General features: G+C 46.8%; 1 protein-coding gene across 2 annotated transcripts in view; it reads left to right on the plus strand.

The window, feature by feature from the left end:
• Nucleotides 1-16,378, plus strand: part of LIPC (lipase C, hepatic type) — a 144,035-nt gene extending 127,657 nt beyond the window's left edge. For both annotated transcript variants that reach the window (XM_036903015.2, XM_036903014.2), the window contains 3 exons: nt 9,778-9,895; nt 11,467-11,685; nt 16,138-16,378. In XM_036903015.2, the coding sequence (XP_036758910.1) occupies nt 9,778-9,895; nt 11,467-11,685; nt 16,138-16,249 (449 nt within the window). In that variant the 3' untranslated portion in view covers nt 16,250-16,378. The remainder of the gene's footprint in view (nt 1-9,777; nt 9,896-11,466; nt 11,686-16,137) is intronic.
• The last annotated feature ends 548 nt before the right edge of the window (nt 16,379-16,926 follow it).

The following is a 16,926-nucleotide window of genomic DNA, read 5'->3' on the forward strand; positions in this document are numbered from 1 at the left end:
AGCCAACATCTGTCGCCATTAACATTTCTGCCTAATCCTTAACACAGCTCGAGAGTGATTTAGCATGTCACTGTTTCACAGCACGTGCTCGGGAGGCGCGGGTGCTGTGCTGTGCTGTGCGGCCAGCAGATGGGTCTTTGAGCTGCAGAAGGTGAACAGGCCATCAGCACCCCTTTGCACCTGGGCAGCGTTTTATACAAAATGTCAGGTGCTGCCATCGACTCTTTGCGTTTCCCCCAACAGCCTAGCAAGGTGGGCGGACTAGTTATGAACCCTTTTTAAAGAGGAGGGAAGCAAAACTTGGGTGGAGGGACCCGCCCACAGCCTGGAACCCAAATGCATCTGACTCCTGGTCAGTGTCCCTTTTATTATTGCACTCACGAGTTCAAGCTCCCCGGAGACTTATTTTTCAGGCACAGGATTCCTCTTCATCTGAGCGTTTGCTCTCCAGCCAGATTTCCCTTCCACGTAGTCCAGTAAGGACAGGAACCCCTGTGTGCAGCTGACAGCCTCTGGGAGCGCTTGGAGTGAAGGTGGGATTGTTCCAGCCTGAGGGGCTAGAGGGCCCTCCCCTGTCTGTCCCTTAGGGGTCATCGGGGATCAGCTGAGAGAACTGGGAAGCCTTCCTGTTCATGAGGACTCCCCAACCCCAGGCTGCCAATTAGACCCTCCTTAGGGTTAACCAGCCCCTCTTTGAAATGTCAAAGCCACATGGAGTGATTAAGCCTTTCAGATAATTCTTGGCAGAGCCAGCATTTAGGCCCAGACCTCCAGGCAACTAATTGAGTGATTTTTTACCTCAGCAACCTGCTCCTGGTCTGTTTGTAGAGGTGAAGGAGGGAGGGAAGAGAGGGGGACCATTTTTCTTTCTCCTTAAGATCAGCTGGGAGGAAAGGAGGTCATCTTCCAGCTTCCAGGGCTGTGCTGAAGCGAGGGGCTGGTCCACCCAGGACACTGCTGGGGGCATGGAGATGGGGGAGGGAGGAAGCACCCAGGGAGGGGAGAGCGGTAGGCACAGCCAGGCTGGAAAGGAAAGGCCCCTCCCTCCTGCTGGGCACCACCCAGGGCTGCTGCACTCACAGGGACCCCTTTCCTATAAGGGAGGACCAAAGAATGGGACAAGGGCGGCAGTATCTCCCCAGCAGCTGCCAAAACCAATGAGCCCATCCAGTCACTTATTCTCCAAATGTAAGTTGAACCAGAATAGGCAGAGCCCCCCCACCTCAGTGGCTCTGTGGAGACCAGCACCCTCCCCACAGGAAGACAGGCAATGAGTCCCTGGGGGACAACATCTGTTGTCTCTGTTACCAGCTACTCGTCTTGCTCCAGGGACATCTGATGACAATAGGACTTATGAGGCCAGTAGGCAGGACTCACAGAGGCTGCAAGGCAGGATTGCCTGAAATGCATCAGAGCCCGTTTCCAGCCCCTAACAGAGGCTCCAGCGCTGAGCCACAGCCTGCACGGCACCCTCCTCTACTCCCCACTCCTCCTCCTCCAATTTCTGCCCGGTTCTGCCTCAGTCCTTCCACTGGGCAAAATCCTAATGTGCTCACTGACGGGGAGTAGCCTCCCAGTGGTCACCTCCAGCCGCCCTGGGTATGACTGAAATTAGACCCAGGTGAGACCCACCTGCCTGGAAGGGGCTGATCACCGGCTGCTGCCATCTGTGTGACACTACATTGTCCAGTAGGGCAGCCAGCCGCTCACCACCTGTGGCCAAGTAAATTACTTAAAATGAAATGAAATGAAAACTTCGATTCCTCATCACACTACCACCTTTCAAGGGCTCAAATACATGGCTGCCATATGGGAGAGCACAGAAATAGTTTGTTTCCATCATCACAGAAAGTTCTATCGGTGGTACTGGCACGAAGCGTTTAAACTAGGCCCGGCCCTGTAACTACATCTCTCTCTGCCCACCGTGACCGAGATCATCTCTGACGTGGGCCCCCAAATCCTCCTTCACTGGCCCCCTCCAGCACTGATGAATACTTACAGATACATAACAGAGCAGACTTGCCCAAACTGGTTACAGAGAACGCACAATCCATACTCTTCAAGAATGTCTAATTACACTGTATATTTTTGTGCCCAGCCTGGCTGGGCAAAATAAACAACACCTCTTGATTGTAGTGGCACAAAGATGACTAAACGGCCCTTGTTCCTCAGGCTCCGACAACATTTCAACAAAAGCACCAAAGGGTTATTTTCGACAATGCCAGAACGTGGGCCCACGCTGGGGCAGAGCAGTAGCCAAAGAGAATAGAGCAGCAGTTCTGGGTGAAACCCAGCCGCTTGTCGCCCGCTCCGTCCTGAACGCTCCCAGCTTTCCCAGTTTCTGAAGAGAGAAGGAAGGCAAATGCATCTGGGTCACAGGCCCTGCTCTGCAAGCGCCTTATCCGATTAATCTTCACTCGCGCGAGGGAACCGGCAGGGAAGGGAAGAGGCACTCACGGGGCCTTATGCTGCCCAGGCGCCACGCTGAATGCAAGGAGCAAATGATCTCAGTTGTTACCTAATCCTCACAGCCACCCAGGGAGACAGAGACCGGCGGGGGTGTGCACTGGCTCCTGCTTAATGTTCCAATGGAGAAAATGAGCCAGAGAGGTTGGATCTTCCCAAAGTCACACAGTCTGTGAATGGCAAATGCAGTGTGTGACCCCCAGTTCTGACTCCACAGCCCTCGCTCTCTCCACTCCACAGGGCCTCCTAGGTGCAGGCCCACAGCTGGCCACACACACACACACACACACACACACACACACACACACACACACACACACGCTTCCTCCCTCCCCCCTCGGGGCCTCGTCCAGCCAGTGGGGACTGGCTTCTGTGGCTGTACCAGCTGATGAGCGCTCTCTTTTCTTCTGTTCAGTGAGATAACCAGCCAAACTGTGACTTGGGGAATCTGTATATCTGTGGCTTTTCTCAGCTACTTTTCTGGGTTTTCACTGATTACCAGGGAGAGTTCCAGAAGAAGCAGTAGGTTAGTAGAATGCAGGGTAAGAGATAAGGAGTGTCCCGAATCTGACTTCACTGCCAGCCGCAGATGTGACCTTGACCTAGTGACGAAGCCTGGGGGAGCCTCGGCTTCCTCAGCCACAACATGGCTGTGTGGGGGCGACCACTCAGTGGGCACCTGCAGGTGGGGCTCAGGACCGGGCCTGGTCAGTCCAGCACAGGGCAGGGAATAGGTGTCACTGCGTTCGCCCCTTCTAAGAACCAGGCACTCTTGCACAAGCCAGCTCATCACATCCTGACAACCCTGTGAGGGCACTTAGTGACCATGTTACAGTGAAGAAGTTGAGCTCCAGAGGCCATGAGTGCTCGTGACCACGGGGTGCTGGCGGCGGAGAGGACTCCAACCCAGGGCTCCCGTCCCAGCTGGGGACTCATGGCACAGAGAGCTGGCAGCAGGCTGACAGCAGCACACCCTCCTCACCCCTCACACACACACACACACACACACACACACACGCACGCACGCACGCCCATCTCCACCCCACTGAAGGGGCTAGCATCCGATCTTGTGACATCAGGGTGCAGGGGAGGAAACATTTCCCTCTCCCTTTCTAGGTTCTTTCGTCTAGTCTATTAATTAAATTGACCTAAGACAGATCAACAGGAGATAAGCAAATTTAATTTTGTATATACAGGGTCCTCACATAGACCTGAAAGGTTCAAAGACAGGCAGTCGAGGTTTGTATGCCGTCCTGAACTGAGGAGACAAGTTAGGGGTCTGGGACTTCAAAGCAAAGAAGGCATTTCTCAGGAAGATGGGAAGAGCAGCGTTTGGTAAGCCAGCATTCGCCGTGCCAGGCAGAGAGAAGGGGCCTGCGAGGAATGTGGGCAAACAGGCCCCGCCCAGTTCCCCCGCCTGCCACGCCCAGCCTCTGCTTCTGTAGTTCTCTCTGCCAGCTCTCGTCCTGGACCTCTGTCTGAATTCTTAGAGGCAGTTAAGGGGAAGGTGAAAGCACTTCCTGAGTCTTTGTGCCTTTACTGTCTTTAGCTCAAAATAATCCACATGCCAAAGTGGTGTGTTTTAGGGAAGCTCATTCTGAACCCCATCAGGAGCATCACATAATGGGGCAGCCCAAATGTGGGCCTCAACAAAAGCTCATACACGCACACATACGTATGTTCACAAAGCCGCTTGCCCCTTTCTTCCTTCCTTGAGCCCATGCTGAGTAAATTCAATCAGGCCCTGCCAGGTCTGGCTGCCTCGGGCAGTAACCCCCGACTGACAGCACCCTTAGGCTTCAATCCCATGACCTTCAGCCTTCCTCTTGGCTTAGAGGCATTTCCAGCAAGAAAACACAAGAGATTTCATTCCTACCATTTCCACAAGAGAAAATCAATACACTGGGAAGAAAACGGCCTCTGATGTTTGCAAAGAGAGTCATAATATCTCCCAGAGCCAGGATCTAATGATTCAGAATCATTCTTTTTCATAAGACATAAACAATTACACACTCACCCGCCCCCACCACCACCACCCCACACACACATATTCTCTTTTCAGAAATTCCACAACCTGATGCTCTCAATGGCTGGCTTGTAAAAAGGCACTTAAGTGTTTTGTTTTTTTTTAAGTGGCACCAGTGGGACCCACATGAGATGAGAGTCCAGGGTCTTAGGGCATCTGAGTCTTAGGAAGACCCTCTGGGGAGGAGAATTTCCAGAGGCCTCACACCTCTGCTCTAGGTGCAGTTTGCCTGACCTCATTCAGAGTTAATGGACTATTTCATGATTCTCATCTTTAAGGCCTGAAATAATTTATCCTGCCTGAGCTGAGGAATGCATTATAATACTGGCCTCTTTGCAGTCACAGGATCAAAAGCATTTTCCCTAAGTCATTTTTTTTTTTCCCTAAGTCATTTTTTAAAATCCTTATTAAACATGTCATCAGGAAGAGTGAGCACAATTACTCATTCCTTTCTCCTTAACCTTTGTAGTGGTATCCTAGTCATAGTGAGGGGGGAGGAGGCAGTGATAGGCAAGTTGTCTTTTTTTCCTTTTAAAGACAAACATGAAAATCCAAAATAAGAACAAATAATTTTGTTCCTCAGTTTGAAAGGTCCTTGCATATTCAAAAAAATTATTTCATTTCAAGATTTCTCCAAAAAAGTGACTTCCCAAGTGCCGGTAATTCAGGATTCCTGGGCTGCCAGCGCACAGTGCATTCGGTGAGCTCCTGCAGGCGCCAGGGGGGCCTCATGACCTCGCCTCTGAGCCCCCTTTTGGGAGCCCTTGGGACCAGCTTACTCAGGCTCCTCACGGCTTCTGCCCCTTCAGGGTTCTGCACAGGGACACACTGCCAGAAGATGGCTTATCCTCATTTGTGGGATGAGAGAGCTAAAGGGTCCTTGGCAATCATCTAAGCCACCCTGGATCTCACACTCTCCCCAGAACCAGGGGACCCTGGCATCTCAGATGTGCACAATGCTCTCCTACTCATTACTGTTCAGTCTAAGAACAAAAAAAACAAAAACCCACCTCCAGTGCAGGGACATGAAGCAGTTATCCCCAGTCAGGGGCTAGGCCTTGGGGGGACAGGTGGGAGGAATGTGCAGCAGTGAAAGCCCAGGATGGTGTCAGGGCGGGAGCTGGCAGGCACTTGGACTTCCTTCCAGGCGGTTCTGACCACAGCTTTTCTTCAGGGACAGAGTGTGCCATTTGCTTTCAAAGGGGAGATTCAACTTGCAAAACCAGAACCCCAGGAGACAGTGGGAAGGGTCTTTGGGAATAGACAGACACCTAGGTTTAAATTCTGCTCCGCTTCTTTCTGGGTGACCATGCACACCTATCCAAACGTCTGCTTCCTTGTCTGTAATTCACCAGAATAATTGCCACCAGGTCTGTCTGGGGTTCAGCAGAGAACAGGACACCGTTCCCTCTGTCAGCTTCTTACAGAGAGTGGGTGGAATTAAGAAAAGCGACAGGGGTGTTGATGCACCCAAATCTAACCACCACTGGGGAGGAGCGAGGGGCAGGAACAGCCAGCAACAGGGAGCAGTGGCGGAGGGCTGCTGACCGCAGCTAATCCCTTGGAGCACCTCTTGCGAGGTCAGATTCAAGTAGTGGGGAGCAAGAAAAAAAAACCCTCACCTCCACCTCTCTCTGCTCAGCCCCGATCTGCTGGTGCCTCCCAGGGATCAGTCCCTGGAACCAGAAACCATCTAGCAAGGGAACCCTGGGAGATGTAGACTGTGGGGTCACATCCTGGGCTCAGAGCTGGGCAAAGAATGGATGGGGGTGGCAGGGGTAGGGGCAGAAAACGGAGCCTACCCAGCACACTATCCTTATTTAGTCTTGTTATGAGGATCAAAAATAACATAGAACACTTAGTACTGGCTGATGTGTAGTACACATCGCTAGTGACAGTTTGGGTCTCTAAATCACATGTGTCGTTTATACAAAGAGCCCCAGAAGTACTCCCGAGATGCTTGGAGCTACACCCAGTGAAATGAGCAAGGCTGCCCTGGGGGAGATGAAACATGGACACCAATGCCCAAGGCAGAAGTGACAAGGATCACAGGAGCTGCTCTAGTTCCCAGCTGCTCTTCCAAGGCTCGGAGCACAGTTTCTGGGCCCATTGTTCTCTTTTTTAATACTTTTAAAGGCTTTTCATTTTTCCAATAAGATTCTACTTAGAGTACATGCTTATTGTAGAAAACATGGAACTTGCAGAAAAGCATCAAGAAAAATACAAATTACCCCTCTCCCTCCTCCCCAGAGATGAGCACTATTAATATTTCCGCGAAGCCTCGTCTGCTGCATTCTGTTGCATAGACCTGGTCTCCTGTTAGACATGCAATTTCCTCTCCTGGTTCTTGTTTGCAAAGTGGTTTGGTTTTCTTTCACTTCTTTCATAAGCATTGAAATTGTTCCAAAAATATCTTTTAATGACTTCAGAAGAGAAAATCACATGGCTGGGCATATGAATGGAATCAGAAGACTGACATCTAAGTGCAGCTTTTCACCAATTCTTAGCGTTAGGACAATGGACCAGTTCCTACCTGTCCTGAGCTTCAGCAACGTCGTTTGTAAAATGATGAGGAGTGAGGATGAAGTAGGCATCTTGCAAAGTTGTTGTAAAGAGAAGGAGACAATTACGTGAAACGATCAGCTCAGTCTGGGACATAATAAAGAACCAAAGTGGTAGTTCTCACAATTGTGATTATTAGTCCACAGTCATTTCTCTATTAGTGAATATTTAAGGTACTTCTGATTTATTTTTAGTAAATAATTCTGTTATGACATTTCTGAGCTTAACTCTCTTTCTACTCTTCAATTTTTTCCTTAGAGTATATAAAGCTATTAGTCCTGGATAAAAACATGGAAAAGTTCAAGTTATGGAACCAGGTAGTCCCAGCTATGCTACTTACTAGCTGCGTGATCCTGGGAAAGGCACTTAACCTCTCTGCACTTCAGTGTCCTCTATTGTTAGATTAAATGAAATAGTAGATGCAAAGTACCTGGCCTTTTTAGCACTGGGCTGGGCACAGGTAGACTTCCAATTAACACATATAAACTGGATTAAAACCAGTTGCTTTGAGTATTCCTTGAGCACTCGAAGATGCCCTGCCTGCTCGTTCAGAGGTTAGCTCGAGGCCAGTCCTCCCACCTCATCCCATCCACATCCTGCCCACCACCTGTGCCTATGGATTGTATCTCTGGAAGGACCTTTCCTTTGCTTCAGTGCAATGCTTGTTATAGAGTTCCCTTGACAAACACCAAATAGCTTAAGACCTCCCAGAGGCTTCAGGGTGATAGGCCAGAGGCCATCTCCACTGCTGCCACCAGGGTTTGTCACCCTCCCTGGGAGCTGGGCTACAGCCCTTCTCTTCTTTTCACCCACAGTCTCATAGTCTTGAGAGCATCAAATTGCTTTATTCCAGGCTTGAGGGTCTGAGCACCTGTTCCGTACAGGGCACCGTCCTGGGTGCCACGTGCTGCCTGAGCTAGCTCTTCCATAAAGCAGGAAGTTTACAGCCTACAAGTAAACTCTTTAGTGTTTGGTCCTTTCTGTGAACATAAAAACACCCAAATAAACTTTGGTGCTCAAAGACAACCCCTTAAGTAAACCCAAGATATATAAATAGGCACAAGAACGAATACACCACAAAACTCAAATGGGAAGTGTGGTTTAACCCAAAGGGTAAGGATGTGTAAATAAGCACGAAACTCCACATTACCATTAGCAACAGCTGCTGCTGAGTTTGCGGATAGCTCCCAAAGTCCTGCAGAAAACCATTGGGAGCCCGGAGACTGATTCATGAAGATGAGGAATTTCCACATGCTGGGCACATAGAATGGAAGATCAAGTTGCTAGTTCCATGATCTATACTTTCCAGGGGGAATTCTCCTACAACAAAGCTTGAAACTCAGATCTTGGAATCTCAGAGGTGATTTTCATCTTGCTGAATGTTGGTACACATCCTGGTACTCCCAAGCACTGTCAATTCATTCACCCCACAAAAGTTTATTAAGCACCTACTATGTGCAAGATACTATACCCAGATTAGTGAATTAATCACTCTCTAGAATAGGAAAGGCAAGTACAAGCATGCCGTAAATCCCCTGTTCTTTGCTCAAGGCAGACACCAATCTTCCTGAGAGCCTGGGCATGTCTCAGAACCCCTCTCGACATAGGGCTCGAGGCAGGCCTATCAATCAAGTGAAATTGACATGCCGCATTAAACCAGTTTGCAGTCTCAGAGCTAAAACACTACAGGTACTTGGAGAAGTCCAAGCAGCAACCAGTTGTTTTGGAATGAGGTGGGGTAATTTTTAAAACAGCCCCACAAGCTGGTTGATGCAACAATACAGGCTAAGCCAAGGCCATTTTAGGAGCTTAACAGTAAGTCCAGGCTAACAGCACAGACTCTGGTTTGTGACCTTGAGCAAGTCACTTTTCCTCTCTGAGTTGCGGGTTTCTTATTTATAAAAAGGGGATAATAATGCCTACCTCACAAGGTTACTTTGACGAACGAATGAGAGAATGTGATGTAAAATGTTTAACAATACATGACTACAGCAAGCAATTTGCTTTTATTAATTAAATAGACTGCATTTAGATAAAGAAAAGCAAAATAAGTTGTCGTCTTCCAAATAACCCAGTAGAAGGATATTCTGGCCATTTGATAAGATGGAACATTTGCAGGCCCAAGCACTACAACTAGAGTTATCTTATTTTCATTGGAAAAATGTGCTTGCTGAACCCCGCAGAGCTAGTTCCCAGGAACTGCCTGAGAATGCAGAGATGTGGTCATCCCGGGTTACACTTCTTAGCTAGAGCTCTGCCCCTCCCCAAATTGAGCCCATCAGACAGAGGCAAAAGCAAAAAATGGCAGTGTTTTCTCTTCCCTTTGTCAGGTGCCTAAAAGACACATATCCTTTGATTGATGAGAGGAGACCCTTGCCAAATACATGGAATTGTCTAACAGGATTCCCTCCAGAAATTGGTGAGAGTACAGAGATATACTACACTCCCATTCTGTTTCTTTTGTTGGACAAAATTTATTATTACTAAATTACAAACACAACATATGTCCTCTGTAGATACTTAGGAAATACAGAGAAGGAAAAAGAAAAAAAAATTTAAAAGCATTCATAATCCCACCACCCAGGAAAAGAGATGTTTTCTATCCATCCAGACTTTTCCTTTTGCATTTTTCAATTTAAAAAAATGAGATTTTTAATTTAAAAAAGAATTCCTGCTTAAATTATCTCTCTCCCTCTCTCTCCCAACCCTATTTCTCTCTTTAGTTTATCATTACCAGTTCAAGATCCAGTTCATCAACCAAACTGAGAAACCAGTAGAACCAACCTTTGTCATGTCACTCCTTGGAACAAAAGAGGAAGTGCAGAAAATTCCCACCCCTCTGTGAGTACATCATGCAGCCCCGTCATGGTGATAACTTGTTGATTTTTCTCACAGGGTCTGGGTGGACTCTGTACTTTTCGAAAGTCAGGCCAGACACAACTTACTCTCCTCCTCCCGTTGTGACTGCCCCAAGCCCCCTTCCCGATGGGACATCCACCCAAGCCTGGTGCCTTGTCATCCCAACCCAGCCTCACCCAGTTCCCCTGATGGCTTTGTGTTGGCGCTCTGTGTATGTGGTGGGCCCAGTGCGATATGAGCTGATTGGAGAGGGAAGCCAGAGACGGCGTAGTCCTGTGTCCACAGCGCAAGAAGATCCAAGCAAGGAGGGGCAGGGTGGGGGCCGGAGCAGGTGTCCACAAGAAGGCCTGTGCGCCTTTCCCATGAGGTCTGCAAACCATAACCCAGAATTACGCTGGTATCGTTCAATTTGGCACAAGGTTCCCACCTCGACCAGCCTGCACTGCCAACCTCCCCATCTGTCCTTCGCCCTGTTACACACCTGCTCACAGCACAAGCAGTGGCCTCATGCCTCCCTCAGCGTCACTGGCCAGAAAAAGCTCACTTGCAGCTTTTCCTCAGCACCTGGACCTTCAGAATGGGCTCCCCCTCAGGGGCAGCACCAGCCCCCACCCACCCTGGGCCTCAGCCCTCGGCTTCCTGAACTGCCCCCAGCGTGGGATCTCCGCTCGTCACGCCGGCTAAGCTGTTCAGCAGGCATGTGTCGGTGCTCTGCTCTAGCGGTGGAGAGGACCCCAGCCTCAGGGTGCTCACAGCCAGCGGGGTGGCTGGATTCCTAAACCGTTCTCTACAACAGTCTGCAGGAAAAGCTATGATGAGCCCCACAAGGGACCCCTCTACCCACCTGTCTCCCTCTAAATCCGGTGTTACCTCTGCACTGCCCCAATGCCCCAGAGAATGGCTCTAAATAGTGGAAAGGGCACCTAGATGCTCTGTCGATGTTGGAACATTTTAATGTCCAGGAGATTAGTGAGGAAAGCTGGTAATGCTCTCTAAGGATCTGCATTTAAATCTTGCTCCAAATTGGTGCATCTCTTTAATATATGGCTTTCTATTAGTGTTAATACTTTGTTGTTTTGACAGAAGTTTCTATTATATGGGAAGGAAAAAAACATTACTAGAGAGAAAAGCATGTAGAGTGGCTCTACGGATGGTATTAATGAAACCTGCAGAGAGCTGGGCTGCCCAGAGGCCATTGCCAAAGCACGGCTGGCTCTCTGGGAGCAGCTTTCCTGATTTGTTAACCTAGAAACAAAAACCGGAGCTAAACAAAGTTAACTAGATTCATTTTTTGTGGAACTCTCAGAGCCTTTTAAATAGGCTAACGCAGAAATTAGTATGGTTCTTCCAAAATTACTGGTCTGGAAAACCCTTCCTAGCCTGGCACGTGTCGCTACCTCCATTAGCACTCTGCCCGAAACCAGGCTGGGAAATGCAGCAGGAAAGGCCATCCCAAGTCACTCAGGCAAACCCAACACACCCTGATTGTGCCTAAGCATCCCTTGGCTGTTACACATAGGCTGACTGTGTCTGGTTTCCTTTGTGTCTTTAAGGAGCGGAGGAATTACCAGTAATAAAACCTATTCCATTCTTATCACATTGGATGTGGATATTGGTGAGCTGGTTATGATCAAGTTCAAGTGGGAAAACAGCGCAGTATGGGCCAATGTCTGGAACACGGTCCAAAACATCATCCTATGGAGCAGAGAGCCTCTCTACTCAGGCCTTGTTGTAAAGAGCATCAGCGTAAAAGCAGGAGAAACCCAGCAGAGGTGAGTGCTGATTCAGCCTCCTCCTCACACTCACCAGGCATCTACGTATGCCAGCACTTTCACAATGTCTTACATTTTTCTTACAAAGTGGGCATTGTTGTCCCAGTGACGGCATACAGATGCCCGGAAAGGTGGAAGGGCCATCCCGGGATCTCACAGCCATAGGGGGAAGGACCAAGACATGCGCCCAGGTCTTCCAGTCCCCAGGCCCACTTCTTCCCACTACCCGTGGTTAATAGCTACCTGCCTCCCAGAGTTTGAGAACCACCTCACCAGCCCGGTGCATTTCAAACTTGAGCATGCAGGCAAATGAACAGGTGACCTGGGCGCTGCAGGGTCAAGGACCGTGCTGAAGGGAGCAAGGACCTAGATGTGACCTGTCTTTTTGTTGTCTACCCAGAGAAAGGCTTTCATCAGATCACAGCCTCAAAATCACACTCTGTGGAGGCACCTCTCAAATCTCAAAGTGCCAAAGAATACTGGGAAGCTCATTCAATACACAGAATTCCCAACCCAGCTGCAGATTCTGACTCACTGTGGGCGGTGAAGGGCCTCGAAACATGCATTCGTTAACAAGAGCCTTAAGAAATGCTGCCGTGGACCAACGGATTACCCTTAAGAAACTCTGGGTGTTTTGCCATCTCCCTTGGCCCCGAAGTTCCCGGGGACCATCTGGGGGTGGGGCAGGGCAGGGAGTAATGGAAAGACAAGAGGGTCCAGCTCTCCCCACAGATCTGTCAGCTGAGCAAAGGGATGCCCAATATCCTTTGCCATGGCAACCACGCTGTTCTAGAGTTCTCGCGACAGGAGAACTCCATTCTTCCCCAGGCCCTTTCTTTTCTCCTCCCCCCTGGATTCAGGAGACTTGCCTCTGCTCTCCCACCTTCCTTTGTTGGGGGCCCTTTTTGCTCTCTCTGTCTTGTCCCCAGCAGAGATGGAAAACGTAAGGCCTCTTGCCTCTGAACCACACTCCTCCCTCAGCGCTTGGGTTCCGTGGCCGGGAGCGGCCCGTGGCTGACTCTGCCCCCGAGTCCCTCACGCAACTGCACTCTGAGATTTTATCTCCCTGAGATACAAAATCCTGGCAATTACTAAGAGGGAACTCTGCAGTCGGCCAACAGATTTCTCCACATAATCATTCTGAGAAAATCAAACTGCTTCTCTCCTCTTATCCACTTAGCTATTCTTGCCTGGCATTTTGGCCCTTCAGAACAGCTCTGCTTCTGAGCACCAGCCCACCCCACATTCTCTCAGCCAAAGAGTAATTCCTCCGTTTCAGTGGCTGTCCTCCATGACAATTCTATGTGACTTGACCTGAAAGGCTGTATAAAATACAACACTGCCATCTGCCCGGGCGCTTACCGACGTGGTTCTGAGGAAGGGAGCCGGAGCTGGAAGGGAATGGCCATGCAGAGCTCCAACTGCATGCGGGCAACACACCGGGGGCGCGGGAGCATCAGTCTCCTGTAAACTTCCCTTCTCTCCAAAGTGGGTAGTGTTGGCAGTGCAGATTAGAAATAGAGGCTTACAGAAGCTACACGGCTTGGGGACATGGCTAATAGTTGTCCAAGCTCAGATCTGATGTGGGTTTGTCTGATTCACGGCCCATTTCTTGCCTGTGCACTGTTTGCAACAATTCCTTTCTGCATTAGTCTTGGCCCCATTAATCTTGAGTTTCCTTAGTCTCAGCTAGCAGAATTGCAGTACCAGACATTACAGTATAAGTGCATCAAACCCTTCCCCAGGGCTATAGGAAGTATAAGCTGAGAAGAGGGTAGGGGCTCTGGGACCTATAGTTTTTTAAGTTGTTAAGTACTCAGTACCTTCTATGTGTCTTCAGAGTACAAGGTACCATTGGCAGATATCAAAAACATCTGAGTTGTGGCTTTTAGCATAATAAAACTCCAGGACCTAATTAGGAATATAAAATGCCTTAATTTTACCAATCATGTGCTCTGTCCCAGGGCTTCTGAAACCTCAGTGTGCATGGGAGTCTTCTAGGAGTCATGTTAAAATGCAGGATCTGCTTCAGTCGGTTGAGGTGGGGCCTGAAATTCTACATTTCTGACAAGCTCCTAGGGGCTGCTGATCTGCTGGTCCACACTTTGAAGAGTGAGGGTCTCTGTTGCGTGGTCTAGGAAGTCTAAGAAAGACATCAGCTTCAGTCAGTTAGGGCAGTGCTCTAGCAGGCAGAGGGAAGGCCACGAGGCATCCCCAGAGAGATGGGAGGGAGAAAAGTGATATGGTAGGTGGATTCCGGGGACCTTTGTCAGCCTGTCCTAATTCAAATGTTTAGGAGTTTAAATGTTTTAAATGCTAGCCAGCTGTGCAACTCAGACACTAACTGCACCTCTCTGAGACAGTTCTTTAGTAAGAAATGGGAATTACAGTATTTATCTCATGAGACAAATAACTCCCAACCTTTGAGTACCTTCTACAAACCAAAATCCCAGAGCTGGGATGCAAACTTCAAACCTCATAATTTTAAAGGTACTAACTACAAGGCAAAAAAAAAAATGGTTAAGTAATTTGCCGTGTGCTTCCATGGGAGGAATTCAATGAGAGGTAGTTCTCTCTTCTAAAGGCACAGAGTCAGGAATGAGAGGGTCAGTTGTGGGGTGAAGAGACAGGACAGAAAATATTAGCCCTGTAGCACGACAGAAAAAGTGATTGGCTTAACATAATGAGAAAATGTTCAATTTCCACAGTAACCCCTGAAATACAAAACAAAAGTCAATTAAATGATCACCAGTCACCAATTCATTTGGCAGAAATTAAAAAACAAGACAACATCCCAAGTCAGTAAAGATGTGGCGAAGTGGGCATTCTCATACACTCTTCATGGGGGTGTAAATTACAAAACTTCTCTAGGGAAGTTTCATCCAGCAACTAACATTGAGGGAGCACCTCCAAATGCCAGGCACTGTGGTGGGCACCAGGTATACAGTGGTGAGCAGGAGACACAAAGCCCTTGGTCTCATGGAGCTTACATTCTCAAAATTTTAAATACACATAATACTTTGACCCAGAATTTTACTTCTCTGTGTCCGTCCTGGAGAAATACTCAAAATACCCACAATATATATTACAAAAATGTTTGTTGCAGTACTATTTGTAAAATAGTAAACCATCAGGAAAGTCTCAATGTCCATCAATAGGAAAATGACTAAATGTAGTCATCCCTACAATGGAATGTCATGCAGCAGGTGAAAAAGAATGAAATAGGTCTACATGTACCGATATGAACAGGTCTCCCAGTACATTATTTGATGATAAGGAAAATATTCAGAAAATACATACAGTATAATCCCACTGCTATTAAATAATCTTTATGTTTGCATATGAACATCTGTCTATGTGTAAATGCCTAGAAAGAGTCTGGAAAGACATAAGCCAAACCATGAAAGCAGAGAGGGCAGTGATGGTGAAGGAGATTTTTAACATTTGCCTTCCTTTCTTTCTTTACTGCTTGAATTTTTCAAGAATGCATTATAAATTGCTCATAACACTTTTTAAAATTCTAGCCTCCTTGAGGTATAATTGACAAAACTGTAAGATATTTAAAGGATACATCATGGTGATTTGATATAAGTATACATTGTGAAAGGAACACCCCCTCCCCTGTGCATTGAGTTAATTAACACATACATCATCTCACCTATTTTTCAGGGTTTTTTCTTCATTTTTGGTGAGAACATTTAAGTTCTACTCTCTTAGCAAATTTCAATTATACAATACAGTGTTATCAACTATAGTCACCATGTTTTACATTAGATCCTTGGACCTTATTCATCTTATAGCTGAAAGTTTGTATCCTTTTACCAACCTCTCCCTATTTTCTCCATCCCCTCCCCCGCCCTTGGTGACCACTCTTTCTCTGTGAGTTTGATTTTTTTTGTTTGTTTGTTTTCTTTCCTAGATTCCACATATCAGTGATACCATAAAATATTTGCCTTTCTCTATCTGGCTTTTATACTTTTTTAATTTTAAAACTTTAATTTATAAATGAAAAAAAAAGATTTAGTACATACTTGACCTTGGATTCAATGCAAAGAAAAAGAAGTCAGAAATCTCTGTGACTACTGCTTGTTTTTTTCTAATAGATGCAATTCAGTTAGTAACACCAAACAGCATCTCAGGCCAAGCTAACAGACAGTCAAAGCAGTCCAGCTGTTGGGGTCTCCAAGAGGGACCCAAAATACACAGCAACATCCCCATTGGCTGGACAGCATCTACACCAATAAGAGAGAAGCGCAGGGTGTCACCTCTGCGCAGAGTGCCTGAAAGCCTCACACCGACTTGGTGTCCTGTTTGCTTCCACTGACTTGGGTTTTGTTTTCTCCGAAGTTATGAAAACATGTACAAACACAAGACTATAATCTTTAAAAAATAAAGCATGCATTACATAAATCTAAAACCTAATACTATGTTTGCTTTTGGTTTTCTCTCCAGGATGACATTTTGCCCAGAAAACATAGATGACCTCCAACTTCACCCAACCCAGGAGAAAATTTTCGTGAGATGTGAAGTAAACTCTAAAAGGTTGAACCGAAAGATCAAATGAACTTTAATGAAGACCCCATGTGGAGAATAAATGATCGTATTCCTTATCTGGAATGGATGCCTTATTTGGAAACCAAAGTTATATAAAGAATCTTGCATAAAGTTAAAATAAAGTTTAGATTCAAAGAGGGAGTATGTTTCACTATTATACAGCTGAGCTTTTATAAACTATATTAGGTAACTGTATTCAAATATTTGTGTAATTAAAAATTTTCCAATTTTATCTCTAAGTAAATGGTAATATATGCAAGTAAGTACAAATGTAAGAGCCATTTTAGATCCATTGTCCTAATTTAAAATACCATTTACAGATAAAGTCAAATTAGCATATTTCCTTGCTAATTTATTCTGATCGTTTTTTGAAACCTGCTGGAAAGATACTTATTACATAACTAATGCTTCAATAAAACAAGATTCCAATTAATCACTAGCTGTGTGCCCCAAAGTATATTCTCTTTAAGATGATTCAGCTCACTTAAAAGAAGAAAAATTCTAATTAAACTAATGGCTGCCATCAGCCATCACACAAATTATATAATTATTCCTCTGAACTTAACAAATAGAAGTAGAACTCTCCTAAAACTACTAAGGATAACAAGGTACACTGGACAGTTGGTCCATTTAATAACTAAATTAATTTTTAAATAAAAACAATTTTCTTCTTTTCTAACACAACAA

This window comes from Manis pentadactyla, chromosome 11, assembly GCF_030020395.1.
Source record: "Manis pentadactyla isolate mManPen7 chromosome 11, mManPen7.hap1, whole genome shotgun sequence".
Lineage (NCBI taxonomy): Eukaryota > Metazoa > Chordata > Mammalia > Pholidota > Manidae > Manis > Manis pentadactyla.